This window comes from Vollenhovia emeryi, unplaced genomic scaffold (genome assembly GCF_000949405.1).
Source record: "Vollenhovia emeryi isolate VEMERY1.0 unplaced genomic scaffold, V.emery_V1.0 DF939479.1, whole genome shotgun sequence".
NCBI lineage: Eukaryota > Metazoa > Arthropoda > Insecta > Hymenoptera > Formicidae > Vollenhovia > Vollenhovia emeryi.
Window position 1 is genome coordinate 22,582 of NW_011966887.1, and position 13,911 is coordinate 36,492.

The following is a 13,911-nucleotide window of genomic DNA, read 5'->3' on the forward strand; positions in this document are numbered from 1 at the left end:
ATATTATTTTGTAATATTGTTATATATTTTTCTCATAGATTTTAAATCACATTTTCGTATCACAAGAGAAACTTTTGAGCTGTTGATACAACATATAGGACCATTTTTATTGCAAAGAGACAATTGTCCTAAAATACTACCAGCTAAACAAATTGCTATAGCTTTGTGGATATTTGGCAATCAAGAAGTTTACAGGTTAGCTAGTCTATAAACTATAAACCCATACAGCACAAGAACATCCAGCAACATTGCAGCAACATTGCAATGTTACTGCAATCTTGCTGCAATGTTGCTGCATGGATATTCTTGTGCTGTATGAGAATGCACGAAAGATGTTTTTGTTATCCTTAGTCTCTCTGTGTATAGTAAAAATAATAGATGATTGCAATCATTTTTAACGCAATTGAATTTATGCAATATTAATTATGTTTTATTTCAGATCCGTTGCAGACCGATTTGGACTATGCAAAGATACTATATGGAAGTGTGTATTTAATGTGGCTTACGTACTGCAAGAACACGCTGAAAACTATATAAAATGGCCACAGCATTACGAATTATTACGTATACAAGAGCAATTTGCTGTTATGAGCAATTTTCCAGGTGTAGTAGGTGTCATAGACGGCTGTCACATTCCCATTAGTGCTCCTATTGAGCATCCAAATAGCTACATTAACAGAAAAGGATTTCATTCGATAATACTACAAGGTATTTGTGATTATAAAATGAAATTTATCGATGTTTTTACGGGAATATGTGGCAGTGTCCATGATGCACGAGTGTGGCGCTTAAGTGATATCAAAGACATGATTGACCATGATGTTGAAAGATATTTTCCACAAAATACACATTTGTTAGGTGACTCTGCGTACCCACTATTACGATATATGCTGATTCCATATCGTGACAATGGTCATTTAAATAATACACAACGCAATTATAACACAAAATTATCATCAACTCGTATTACGATAGAAAGGGCGTTTGGGATGTTGAAAGGACGGTTTCGAAAATTACGATATGTATACGTCTACAATACCGAAATGATACCTTTACTTGTATTAGCATGTTGTATTTTGCATAATATTTGTATCGATAACGAAGATGAACCATTTGAAGACATTTTAGAGCCAATGGAAAACGAAAATCATAATGTTCTACAAGGTGATGAAAAAAGAGATATTATTGCACAGTTAATATATTAATTTTATATGTAATATGACGTATATGTATATATGATTTTGTATTTGATATAATATATATATTTACATGGCAAATAAATGTTTGTTATGTATAAAACTCAAAACCTATGCCTTTGTCATGAATGCGTATGTAATTACTAATAATATTAATTTATAGAACTTTTTTTTCTCTGTAATATCAAATTTTTAATACGTACAGAAAGAAACCAATAATATTTGTAATGCAAATAAACAATATGCAATTAACAATTTCAAAATGCATCTACTGAACAAATTGTTTGCACGTACATATGTAATCGTTTGGTTCGATAGTTTTTAATCGTTTGGTAAATTCTATTTTACTGTATGAATAATGTCTGTAAAGAGATATGTTATTAAAAGAAATGTATATATGTATATATGCCTAACAGATGCAACAGAAAACTATGGCATCAATATATAGGTATTGTATGTTTTGAAACGGTGGTAACAGTAAACACATTATTTAATAATAATGCATACCTCATTATAAAAACAGTTATGAACACATACTTTATAATAGAATATATTTAATATATTTTGGTAACACATACAAAAACTAAACATATACATATTTAAAATAAATTGTTCTTTTTCATTTATTAACACAGTTTTCATAAATTATATCGTAAATTATCACATCAATCATTGACTTTCAATGTTAATAATGAAAAATAAAATAAATCTTATCTTATACATATAGAAACTAAACGTACATATTTGAACTAAATAGAAAAGTTCTTTTTTTATTTATTAACACAGTTTTCCTAAATTATATCGTAAATTAACACATCAGTCTTTGACATTAAATCTTAATAATGAAAAATAAAATAAATGTTATCTTATACAAACAGAAACTAAACAGAATTTTCGAAGGTTAGGAGAATAACATTTAGATTTCATAATAATATGAAACATACTCGAAAACGTAGTATACTCGTATATTCTTGCACTATATTTTATATCACTGTCTTATACGTAAATTGAAAAGTATAAACCTTTACATATATATATTAAATATTAATATTATAATTTTAAAAATATTATTGTACATATAATATTGTACATAAACAAACATATGCAAACTTTTGTGTCACATATGCAAATCGAAAAATAAAACTTTATAAAATAAATAACACTGTCCTTTTCAAATCGTATATATATGTAAAGGTTATTAATTTAACAAACTTTATTATTAGTAATACTGCTTATTTCACTCATTTTGTTTGTAAATATCTTTAAGTAACGTTAAAAATCTATTTTGCATTTCTATGTTATCCTTATGATGCTCTTCTCTTTGTTTATAAAGTTGTTCATAATATGCTAATTCATTTTCTTGTCTTGCACGTTTTCTGATATTGCGTGTTGTACCATAAGAAGTAGTAGAAGAAGTAGAAGTAGTGTTAGGTACTGTATTTTCATCGTTGGATTCACTACTTTCTTTTATACATACATTTTTTTTAGCAGTCTAAATCCACGTGTGTTCGAAGCAAGTGATACAGGTGTTACTTCGGGTGTAGTATTCATAAACTCGTCCATTAAATCGAAGTATTCCCAAGATACTTTAGCATTGCCAGTCTCATTATTAGCATCACGCACCGACTTATATTTCTGTTTCAAGTTCTTCCATTTAACAAAACATTGTTCGTCAGTTACGTTGTAACCTCTTTTCTTGAAGTTACTTGCTATTTCCTTCCATATTTTTTTCTGCATGCTATTTTTGTTGGTTAACATTGATATATGTTGTCTTATTTCTTCTATCAGCAGTTTTGTTACTGTATTAGTCCACTGGTATCTACAGTTTTCTGTAAAAAAAATAAAAACTGAGTAAAACAATTTAATAATTACATTAATGTCTTCCGTATAATGTGAAAGATATTTTTGCGAAGTAAAATGTTCTTATTTCAAAGACATGGAATATATTTCAAAGCCAATTTTATTAATATAATAAGTTTAGCTAGAACAGAAAATATAAAAACTTTGTCTTACGATATACTTACCGAACTGATCCTGCTCAAGCATGTTTTCCTCAGTTGTGTCCATATTTATAATTACTTCTGAAAAAAATATTTTAATAAACTAATATGTTAAACTAGTAAGAATATTCTTAAACCCAGTGAGAAATGATTCGTCGATCGATGTCGAAACGATGTCGAATCGACGTCGACATCGTCGAATTGACGTCGATTCGACATCATTTCGACGTCGATCGACGAATCATTTCTCACTGGGAAGTCGCCAGTAGTAATTAATAACATCAAATAAATTTTTATTCGTATAAAAATTTATTTGATGTTAATATGTCAAAAATAGAGTGAGGTTATAGTCTACAGTTTCTCTAAAATATATCAGTAAAACATTTAATACATCTATCGCTCAATTGTATATGTACATTTGAAGGAGAATGAAATTTAATTATTATGAGAATAACAAAGCGTACAAATATACTTACTTTTCTTATATTTTTTCTCAAAATTTTGCGACAAGAGAAATTTGCGGGTTTCCTACACTTCCTTATTAATCGAGATATAATCCGATCGTTTCATAGACATGTTTATAAATCCGATTAGTCTAGGGAACTTTCCTTCTAGTCGGTTTTCTAGACTGCGATTAATCCGATTGCAAATCTGATTACTACACGTAAACACCCTGTGGTAAGAGATTCGACACCCCCGGTGAGGTGCAATCCGAGAGCGTCGAGATGCTCTATGGCCCGACGCGTCAATTGCTCCACCACACGCGGGGCAGACCCCAGGCCCTCACGAACAACCACCGGCTCCTCCATAGAAACATCATCATCAGATGATTAGACATCAACCTCACCCTCCATAGAAACATCATCAGATCCTTTGTAGTCAGAGATCCCGAGATAAGGATCACCAAAATCAGCAAACACCTCCTCGAAGGTCGCAGGCTCTGCTGACTCGCCATCTGACTCACAAGTCACTTCCCCATATACATCTTCGATCACACGGAGGGGATCTCCGAAATGAATCGCAAGATGAAGAAAAATAAAGGAAAGAACAGACAAAAGTAACAGAGGCAAGAAAAAAGACGAGACGCCAACGCTACTAACGCTCGACTGGAGAAAACGAACCGGACGACAGAATCATATCCAACTAAAAAGTACCCAGTCGGCGAAATGCGATAAACGTAACGAAAGCCGAAATCACGAGACACGGTAGTGTCTCGCGCCAAGTATAAGCGAAAAGTTTTAAAGTGACAAGCTAAACCACGCGCGCAACACCGACCGTGTAGTTTACGCGAGTGCGCGAGTTGACGGGCCGTCAGAATTTCGGATCTCAACAACGGCTGATCCGACGAACTTGAGACTGCGCTTAATCGATAGCTTGGGTACGATTTGCATAATAAAAGTGTTTTTACTTTTCTCCTACGTGCCCCATGAGTAGAGATATTGCAATGCAAAGTCCACGGGTCTGAATTTTCACGTAATTTTTAAGATACGTCGTCGTCGTCGTCGTCGTCGTCAACCTCCTTTTCATATTTCTGCCGCACGTGGCGCTCGCAAGCGCGGCTGACGTGACTGACGTTACCGACTTATACGAGCGCCGGTAAATAGAGTGAACCTTTGTGGCGATTTATTTAATAATAACGTGTCTCGTAACGTGTCTCGTGATGTCTCGTGATTGATATACAGTATTGTGCGAATTAATGTGAACACAGCGAAATTTAATTATTTCTTGTGTTGGCAACTCTGTTGTGTCAAATCTGACAGTCGTTTTCACTTAAATCACATAACCTTTAATTTAGCATTTAATCAGCGTGAGTTTAAGTTATCCTGCGGGTTATTTTGTGTAAGTTTTATATTTTTGATGGTTTTAAGAAAAAATATTAACATTTATTAGCTTTTCGCTGCTGTCTGACGTCATGGATATCTCGCCGAGGAAAAGGGCCAAGATCATCACACTTAATGAGTACACTTCGATGACGCAGAGAGACATCGCAGACGAGTGTTCTGTGAGTGTGGGAGCTGTAAATAAGATCACGTAAAAAACTTACCTTTTTAAAAAAAAGGTAAAAAAAAGCACCAAGTATAAGCTCCAATTCCACCGAATATATTTTGTTACTCTATCATTTTTGCAAAAGTATATTCTCTACAAAAATATCTTCTCTACAAAACTATCTTCTCTACAAAAGTAATGATACCAACAAATTGCGCCAAATATAACAACGGATATTTATACAAACTAGTTGCTTTAGTATTAGTTTTTGATTAAAAAATGTTATATTTCTTAAAAAATCAAACTAAAGATTTTATTGGAAAAAATAATGGAGTTAATAATAAAACACCGATGAAAAGAATAGCAACTGTTTAGAAATTTAGAAACTCTGTATCTATTCAGGCGAATTAAGGCCTGTGTCCATGACGCTAGTACTTGGTCCAGGTTCTAATTCCGCGAAATATGCAGCCAATCAATGTAGCTGTCCCACAAAAGCTGTAAGTTGATTGGCTACGCAATTCTCAAAACTAGAACTATCTGAAGTTGCATGCACATAGTCCTGGAAATACCGTCTGTTACGAAAAAGCGAGAACTTATTCAAGGGAGTGGCACAAGTTTGGCCACGTTAATATTGACCACAGTCCCGATTGACCACGTTAATATCGACCACGTTGTGTATGACCACGTTGATATTGACCACGTTGCAATTGACCACGGTCCACGCTTCCTACCGGCGGGGTGGGTGCGGGGAGAGGGGCCGAAGGCCCCCCTCGCACCTCCCGCGTGTGTGTGTGTGTGTGTGTGTGCTTTTAGCTCGTGGTCAAACGGAACAGTGGTCAATTGCAACGTGGTCAATCGGGACCGTGGTCAATTGCAACATGGTCAATCGGGACCGTGGTCAATTGCAACGTGGTCAATCGGGACCGTGGTCAATTGCAACGTGGCCAATCGGGACCGTGGTCAATTGCAACGTGGTCAATCGGGACAGATGCTGGTCTGGTCGACGACGACGACGACGACGACGACGACGAGGACAAAGATGTTTCTTAATCCAAAATTTCACAAAACTGACTTTGCATTGCAATTGCACTACAATACCTCCACTCCTGGGGCACGTAGGAGAAAAGTAAAAACACTTTTATTATGCAAATCGTACCCGAGCTATCGATTAAACGCAGTCTCAAGTTCGTCGGATCAGCCGTTGTTGAGATCCGAAAATCTGAGGGCCCCTCAACTCGTGTACTCGCGTAAACTTACACGGTCGGTCTCGCACGCGTGTACTAGCTACGCTTACACTTGGCGCGAGACACTACCGTGTCTCGTGATAATCAAGCAGAAAAGAGAGACAGGGTCCGTTGAAATAAAACGAAAAGGGAAATGTGGAAGAAAAAGGAAAACCACTGTTCGAGATGACACTTTTCTCTTGCGTAACAGTAAATTAAATCCTAGAAAAACTAGCCATGATCTTCAGCAAGACTTACAAAAGATTGGAGTGAACATGAACATCCATGACTCCACAATTCGCAGACGACTCTTAGAAGGTGGAAGAAAGGCAATAAGACCGCAGAAGAAACAACTCCTGACGGTTCCTATGATGAAGAAAAGGTTGGCCTGGGCCAAAAGGTATGCCAAATGGACTGAAGAAGACTGGAGGAAAGTTTTGTTGTCAGATGAGACACACTTTCTTGTGCAAGGGAACCGCTCAAAGTTCGTACGAAAGAGTAGTAACGAAAAGCTTACTGCAGCACACATTATCCAGGCGGTTAAATACCCGGTAAAACAAATGTTCTGGGGCTGCATTTCATATATGGGACCTGGAAAACTTGTGCCAGTTGAAGGAATGATGAATAGTGAGAAGTATAAATCAATGTTGGAACAATATTTGGGTACAGAGCTGGATAAAGTTGAAGCAGTCGATGAACCGATATTTCAACAAGACTCAGCCCCATGTCATGTGTCCAAGGCCATGCAGAAATATTTCAAGGACAAGAGGGTTACACTTCTCGACTGGCCTGGAAATTCACCAGACCTTAATCCTATAGAGAATCTGTGGGCCATATGTAAGGTTAGATTACAAAAGATGGATTGCACGACCAAAACTAAAATGATCGAAGCTGTTATTCAGGTGTAGTTTCGAGATGAGAAGGTTAGGGGAAACTGCCAAAATTTAATTAACTCCATGCCAAGGCGAGTTCAGAAGGTTATTAAAGCTAACGGAGGACATATTTCTTATTAAACAACACAATAACCACTTGTAATAGACCCTAAATAATGTTCTTTTAAATAAACGATATTTGATTAAAAAATCTCTGTGTTCACATTAAATCGCACAATACTGCAGTTGCATAATGAATACAGTCGCGTGTAATGAATAGAGTTGTGTGTGTGACGTGATATGTGGACATTCACACATTCACCACATTCCTCCCCTCTTAAGTATGGTTGGTAACGGTCGGGGGGAATTCCTTTGGTCGATCGGTCCGATCGTCGGGGTTGAAATTCTTCCTGGTCGACTGCCGGGGTAACTACTGGTTCTTCGATGTCTTCAACTGCATCTTCATAGTTGGATTCATCAAGGTTCGGCGGTTGATTGATGTTGATGTCCTGTTGAGGTTGCGGGATGATGATTGGCTCGTCGGCTTCGCCTGTCAGAGTAGTTGTTTCAGGCCAATCGGGGATTTCGAAGGTGTCATTGAACTTGTTTTTGGTGTAACGAGTTTTTAGCTGGTTTGCGTGAGCTTTAATGACTCTCTGGTTGTTTGACAAGTCAAGACATACGTTGTAGTTGGCCTTTCCGACTTTTTCGATGATTGTAGCAGGAGTCCATTGCCACTTGTCCGTTGAAGAGTGGAGCTGGTCATAAACGTGGTCACCCGGCAGAAACTGCTTCCACTTGGCTCCGTGGTGATTGTTGAACTGATGTTGCATCTGCGAGTTGATGACGTCGGTCCAACATGGCTATTGTGGTTTAAGGAGATCCAGCGTGGTCTTTATTCTGTGACTGTTGAGGAGCTCTGCTGGAGATTTGTTGCCGAGATTGTATGAAGGCGTGAATCGGTAGGAATAGAGAAATTCTCGAATTTTTTGGTCAACGTTTCCTGTTGCTTTCTTGTAGCCTGTCTTGAAAAGACCGACGAATTTTTCTCCTTGGCCTTCCGATTGTGGATGATACGGCGATGAAGTCAAGTGTTGAATGCCGTTGGAATTGCAGAAGTCCTTGAACTCAGTGGAGATAAACTGCTGGCCATTGTCGGTTACAATGGTGTCTGGCAAGCCATGTTGAGCGAAAACATTCTTGAAGAATTCAATTGTCTTTGTGGCTGTTGTCGATTTCGTTTCGAAGATTTCTGGCCACTTGCTGAAAGCATCGACGATGACCAGAAATGAGAATCTATCTATGGGCCCAGCGTAGTCTGCATGAATTCTCGACCAAGATTTTTCGGGCACTGACCAGGGCTGCACTTCATCGGAGCTTTGGAGACTGTTGCGCACTTCTCGCAGGTGCGGACGAAGCGCTCGATGTCTTTGGTGATGCCGGGCCAGAAACGTTTGCTGCTGCTGGAAGCAGTTTGGATCGATACTCGCCTGGGTGGCCTTGGTGAAGATGCTCGAGAACTCGTTGACGATGAATTTCGGGTACAACGACTCGTTCGCTGTAGAAAATGACATCATGTGACACTGAGAGGTTGTCGCAAATCAAAAAGAAACCTTCCACTTGGTGATTTCGGATTTGATGTCGTTTTTGTGGCTAATTTCCTTTCTCGATGAAATTGTAGACTGCGGTGAGAACTGGGCAGTCTTTCGTTCCTCGCTGGATGTCCTTGAAGGTGACTGGAAGGCCTTTAGCCGTTTCGATGGCGAAACTGTAGACGATGTCCTTCTTCTCTTGAAGCTGGACTGAAGCGATTACTATGTCTTCGTTTGATTTGTTTTGATTTGATATGAGTCGCGAGAGGACATCGGCGTATCCGAAGCTGTCAGTGTCCACGTAATGAATGTCGAAATCGTAGGCTTGAGCGACAATGGCAAATCGCTGGAGTCGAGCTGCTGAGTGAGCTGGGATGCCTTGTTTTGATCCGAAGATTCACAGTAACGACTTGTGATCGATCTGAGCGGTGAAATGTCGGTTTGCGATGTACACGTGAGCCTTCTTGAGAGCGAAGATGAACGCTCGCGCTTCCTTGTCGATTTGCGAGTAGCCCTTTTCAGCTTGTTGAACGTACCCGACCAGCACATTATCGGGTGAAGATTTCCGTCGTGAAACCGCATGAGAGTCGCTCCCGTTCCATATGCTGATGCGTCGGATGCCAGTACAAGCTTCTTCTTCGGGTCGTAGTGAGTCAAGACGAGATCTGAAGCGAGGATTCTTTTGAGCTCGATAAAAGCGTTTTCGTGTTCCTCCTTCCACTCAAATTTCGTATCTTTGCAAAGGAGGTTGTCCAGTGGTCCGCGTAGTTCTTTCATGCTCTTGATGAATTTTCCGTAGTAATTGACTGCGCCGATGAAGGATCGAAGTTGCGAGACGTCTTGAGGTCTTGGCAGGTCCTGAATTTGCTGCAGCTTGTCAGGATGTGGTCGGATTCCTTTGTTGTCGACAATATGACCGCAAAACTCGACGGAAGATTTTCCGAACTCGCACTTCTCGGCCTGAAGTCTGAATCCTGCGTCCTGAAGTCGTTGAAGTGTCTCGAAGAGTTGCCTTTTGTGATCTATTTCGTCGATTCCGGCTGTAATCATGTCATTAATGAAACCGAATGTATTGGTACCGCTGAGAGTGGTGTCGCTGGAAAATTGCTGGAGCTGTTTTAACGCCCTGCTGAAGTCGGTTGACTGTAAATAAACCGAGATGCGTGTTGATTGTCATCAACTTTTTTGAGCCGTCGTCGAGTTCAACTTGCCAGAAGGCGTCTGACAAGTCAATTTTGCTGGAGGTTTGCTTGCTGGCCAGATGCATGAAAATTTTGTCTGGAGTTAGTAACGGATGTTTGTCAAACTCGAGGCTGTCGTTGAGGCCCGTCGAGTAGTCTGCACAGATGTGTAGTTTACCGTTTTTCTTCTTGACAACGACAATTGGCGCTGCCCACTCGGAGTATTTGCACGGGGTGAGGATTTTCAAATGCTGGAGTCGCTGAAGTTCTGTTGCGACTTGGTTCTGAGCTGCGAATGGAACTGTTCGGGGTTTGCAGAATTTGGGTTTCACCTGTTCTTTGAGCACGAGGGACGCTTTTGTCGTGTTGCATCGGCCAAGTCCAGCTGAGAAGAGAATTGGAAACTTCTTGATGACCTCGGCGGTGAGATCGTTGCTTCCGTCGACTTGAACTGCGTTGCAGATTCGGTTGATTGGTGTGTCCTAAAGGTCAAACTTATTAATCCAGTCATTTCCGAACAAGTTGAGATTACGCGATGAAACGTAGCATTCGGTGAACTCCTCACGACCTTTGAATTTGACGACGCACGGGAAAAGTCCAAGGAATGGGACCGAGTCTCCCGATGCACTTTTGGTTGCTTTTGTAACTGGTTGAAGCGTCGGTCTTCCGAGATGAGCCCAATTCGACTTTGAGATTATCGTGATGTCTGATGCTGTGTCGAACTGCAGCTTGAGTTTCTTGCCGTTGACGTCCGGCTCAATGAATTTTCGCTGAATGTCGACTGAGTTGATATCTGAGACCTGTCATTGTTGGGTCAGAGAGGTTTCGCAAGCGTTTCTGCTGGAGTTTCTTGATGTAAATTCGGATTTCTTCGCAGAAACCAGGCTTGTGACCGGACTGGTGGCAATCAGAGAACTCCTTGTCTTTGAATGGACAATTGATGTGCCAGTGAACGCCGTCGCAGAATTTACATTTCGGTTTCCAAGGTCCCTGATTGGAGTGGAAACTCGATGACGATTGTGGATTCAACTGAGACGAACTCTTGTTGGGAAACTGCTTTCCAAGGTCCCTGATTGGAGTGGAAACTCGATGACGATTGTGGATTCAACTGAGACGAACTCTTGTTGGGAAACTGCTTTTGTTTGTTGTAGCCCTGACGAACTGCGTGGACTTCTGATCCTGAAGATGATACAACGACGGTCTCTTTATCCTTCTCCAGGCTTCGCATGCGATAGCACTCGTCCAGGTCGTCAAGCTGGAGTTTTACGAAAGCAGCGATCTGAGCTTGGTCGGTGAGCGCTTCGAATTGTACGTATTGGTGCTCGACTTTTGTCAGGAGAGAACGCGTGACTCTTGGGCTTTTCAGACCACTGACAAAAAGCAGAACTTTGAAGTCATCGGCGGTGCAGCTGGTGATGTCGAATTTTTCGGCGTGTTTATTAATGCGAGCTGCATACTGGCTGTAGTCCTCATTGTCTTCCTTATGAAGGCTGAAAACTTTGTGACGAAGGCTAAATTTTGTCTGTCGATGTCCAAAGAGCTTTTTCAGTGATTTAATGGTGTCAGCAAAAGAGATTTCGTGGGTCTTTTTTGGTAGGATCGAATCTGCGTATCGCTGAAAATCCGGAGTGCTGAATTTTTTTAGGAGTAATCGGATTTTTGCGGTGTCGGTAAGATCATTGTTTTCGACCTCAAAGATCGATTTGTATCGAGCATAGTACTGCTCGAAGACTGCGTTTTCGTCAGGGTTGTACTCGAATGGGAGCATTGAATCGGTCAGATCTTTGATCCTGCGAGAACTGGAGTCGCCGGGAAGGTTAAGTTGCTGCTCACCTCCGACGCCAGGTTGCTGACGCTGAAGAAGTTGTACGATAATTTGTTGCTGTTCGGGCATTTTTTCTTGCATGAGCTTTTGCGACTCAAGCAGAGCTTTGGCGAATTCCTCCATTTTGTGAGATTGGGTTGAGATGACGAAATCTATTGTACTCACTCGAAATCTATTGTACTCACTGCACTGTTTTCTTTTCACGCGCGAATTCTATCCCATCCTCGTCGCCACTGAAGTAAAACCCTGTATGTCGAGGCAAATAAGGACAAGGCTAGGGGTACTTCTATAAATATGAAATATATATTTTGCGTACGTATCGGCGGTGATAGAAAACTAACTGGCATTTGTCACATCAATAATAGAGAATATAGTTGCATAATGAATACAGTCGCGTGTAATGAATACAGTTGTGTGTGTGTGACGTGACATGTGGACATTCACACATTCACCACAAAATGCAATAGCCAATTTCTTGAGAAACAATAGGTTTGTTCGTGTTGCTTGCACTCTTTGCACTTAAGTTCTGGTGAGTTTTCTAGTAAATCTAGAGAGTGTAGTGATCGAACGAGTTACTTGTAATTTTAACTTAGATGACAAAGTGCAAGAAAGCAGTCTCGCGACTTTTGACTTTCGTCTCCCGGTTGAAGGCGATTGGCCATCCCCTCGCCTTTGAGTAAACATATCTTTAGAAGAAGACGAAGTACAAAATTGTTGACATGGTAGATCACATTCCAGACGAAATATTAGACTTATTTGATATTTCAGACGATGAAGAATTACAAATACCTTTACTAATTCCTCCTGTTGTACCTATACATCCACATGAAGAATGGCATGGTAAACGTAAAAATTATTTACTTGTACTAAACTGTAATAAAAAAAATTAGTGATTTCTTCAAGCGGTAATACGCAAATCTTATTTGCCGGACGTTTAAAAGTTCCTTTAACTGTCTTGACACTTGCTACTCTAACGACTCCATCCGTGCCTGGGTGTACAGCTTCAATGCGACCTATGAGCCACGATTGAGGTGGCAGATCGCCTTCCCGAACAATCACCATTTGACCTGGTTCAATGGTCTTCCTCTTACTCTCCTTCTATTTCGTCCGCTGCTGCATCTGATGTAAGTAGTCAACCGACCATCTTTTCCAGAAATGCCGCATTTGTTCGACGCGCTGCCATCTAGACAATCGGTTCTCCGGTAGTTCCTGCAAACATGGTTCGGGATAGGAAATGAGGGAATCCCCAGTCAAGAAATGGCCAGGAGTTATGTAGGACTGGTCTTCAGGATCAGTGGACAAGGGTCTCGAGTTTAGTATTGCTTCAATCTGTGGGGGTTTTCCAACAAGTTACACAGACGACACAGTGTAACACTGTGTCCGACACAAAGTGTTTCAACTACGACACAGTGTCGCACTGCTCGACACAGTAAAAAGCTAAGTACAAGCGTGTAAAATATTCCAGTGTTACCAACATTTAGAAAATTTTATATTTAAAGTGTGGTATTAATGCTTTTGAACATAACCTATAAATAATATAATAGTATACGAAGCCTACGAATGCCTACGAAGGTCGAAGACGTTATTAGAGGTAGGCACAGAACATATATAAGAGGTAGGTCTACCGCACAAGCTTTTCTGCAACGCGTTAAGTTCTGAATATAAACTTAAATCCGTACGTAGACTTAGTAATTCAACGCACAAAGAAAATAACGTATTATTGCGTCAGGCGTTTGCTACTTTACGATTTTCTTTGTGCATTGATTGAAATTTAAGGTTACGAACGGTTCCAAGTTTACTTTAGACCCGGTTGCACCAACGTCACCTAACTTTAACTTTAGCTTAAGCTTAATTTACTCTTCGTCTCTTTCTGTTTCCCTTAAAAAGAGACAAATGGTGAGTTAAGCTAAGGTTAAAATTAAGCGACATTGGTGCAACCGAGCCTTACCCAGTGAGAAATGATTCGTCGATCGACGTCGAAATGATGTCGAATCGACGTCAATTCGACGGTATCGATGTCGATTCGACGTCGTTCC

General features: G+C 40.0%; 5 protein-coding genes across 5 annotated transcripts in view; 1 reads left to right on the forward strand and 4 right to left on the reverse strand.

Annotated features, from left to right (window-relative positions):
• The window catches only part of LOC105557462 (putative nuclease HARBI1), a 3,390-nt gene extending 2,185 nt beyond the window's left edge, over positions 1-1,205 (forward strand). The window contains exons 3-4 of the mRNA XM_012004709.1: positions 39-195; positions 440-1,205. Of these exons, the coding sequence (XP_011860099.1) occupies positions 39-195; positions 440-1,205 (923 nt within the window). The remainder of the gene's footprint in view (positions 1-38; positions 196-439) is intronic.
• Positions 1,206-2,433: 1,228 nt separating this feature from the next.
• On the reverse strand, positions 2,434-3,263 carry LOC105557463 (trihelix transcription factor GT-1-like). Its single transcript, XM_012004710.1, has 3 exons — positions 3,221-3,263; positions 2,730-3,025; positions 2,434-2,688 (listed from the first exon to the last, which is right to left on the reverse strand). The coding sequence occupies exons 1-3, from the start codon at positions 3,261-3,263 to the stop codon at positions 2,434-2,436; spliced, it is 594 nt and encodes a 197-aa protein (XP_011860100.1).
• Positions 3,264-7,497: 4,234 nt separating this feature from the next.
• On the reverse strand, positions 7,498-8,110 carry LOC105557464. Its single transcript, XM_012004711.1, has 2 exons — positions 7,600-8,110; positions 7,498-7,517 (listed from the first exon to the last, which is right to left on the reverse strand). Exons 1-2 carry the CDS (start codon positions 8,108-8,110, stop codon positions 7,498-7,500), a joined length of 531 nt encoding a protein of 176 aa, XP_011860101.1.
• Positions 8,111-8,140: 30 nt separating this feature from the next.
• On the reverse strand, positions 8,141-8,851 carry LOC105557465 (uncharacterized protein K02A2.6-like). Its single transcript, XM_012004712.1, has one exon. The coding sequence runs from the start codon at positions 8,849-8,851 to the stop codon at positions 8,141-8,143; it is 711 nt and encodes a 236-aa protein (XP_011860102.1).
• Positions 8,852-9,091: 240 nt separating this feature from the next.
• LOC105557466 (uncharacterized protein K02A2.6-like) lies at positions 9,092-11,998 on the reverse strand. The gene is made up of 4 exons (XM_012004713.1): positions 11,081-11,998; positions 10,583-10,850; positions 10,077-10,501; positions 9,092-10,012 (listed from the first exon to the last, which is right to left on the reverse strand). Exons 1-4 carry the CDS (start codon positions 11,996-11,998, stop codon positions 9,092-9,094), a joined length of 2,532 nt encoding a protein of 843 aa, XP_011860103.1.
• Positions 11,999-13,911: the final 1,913 nt, after the last annotated feature.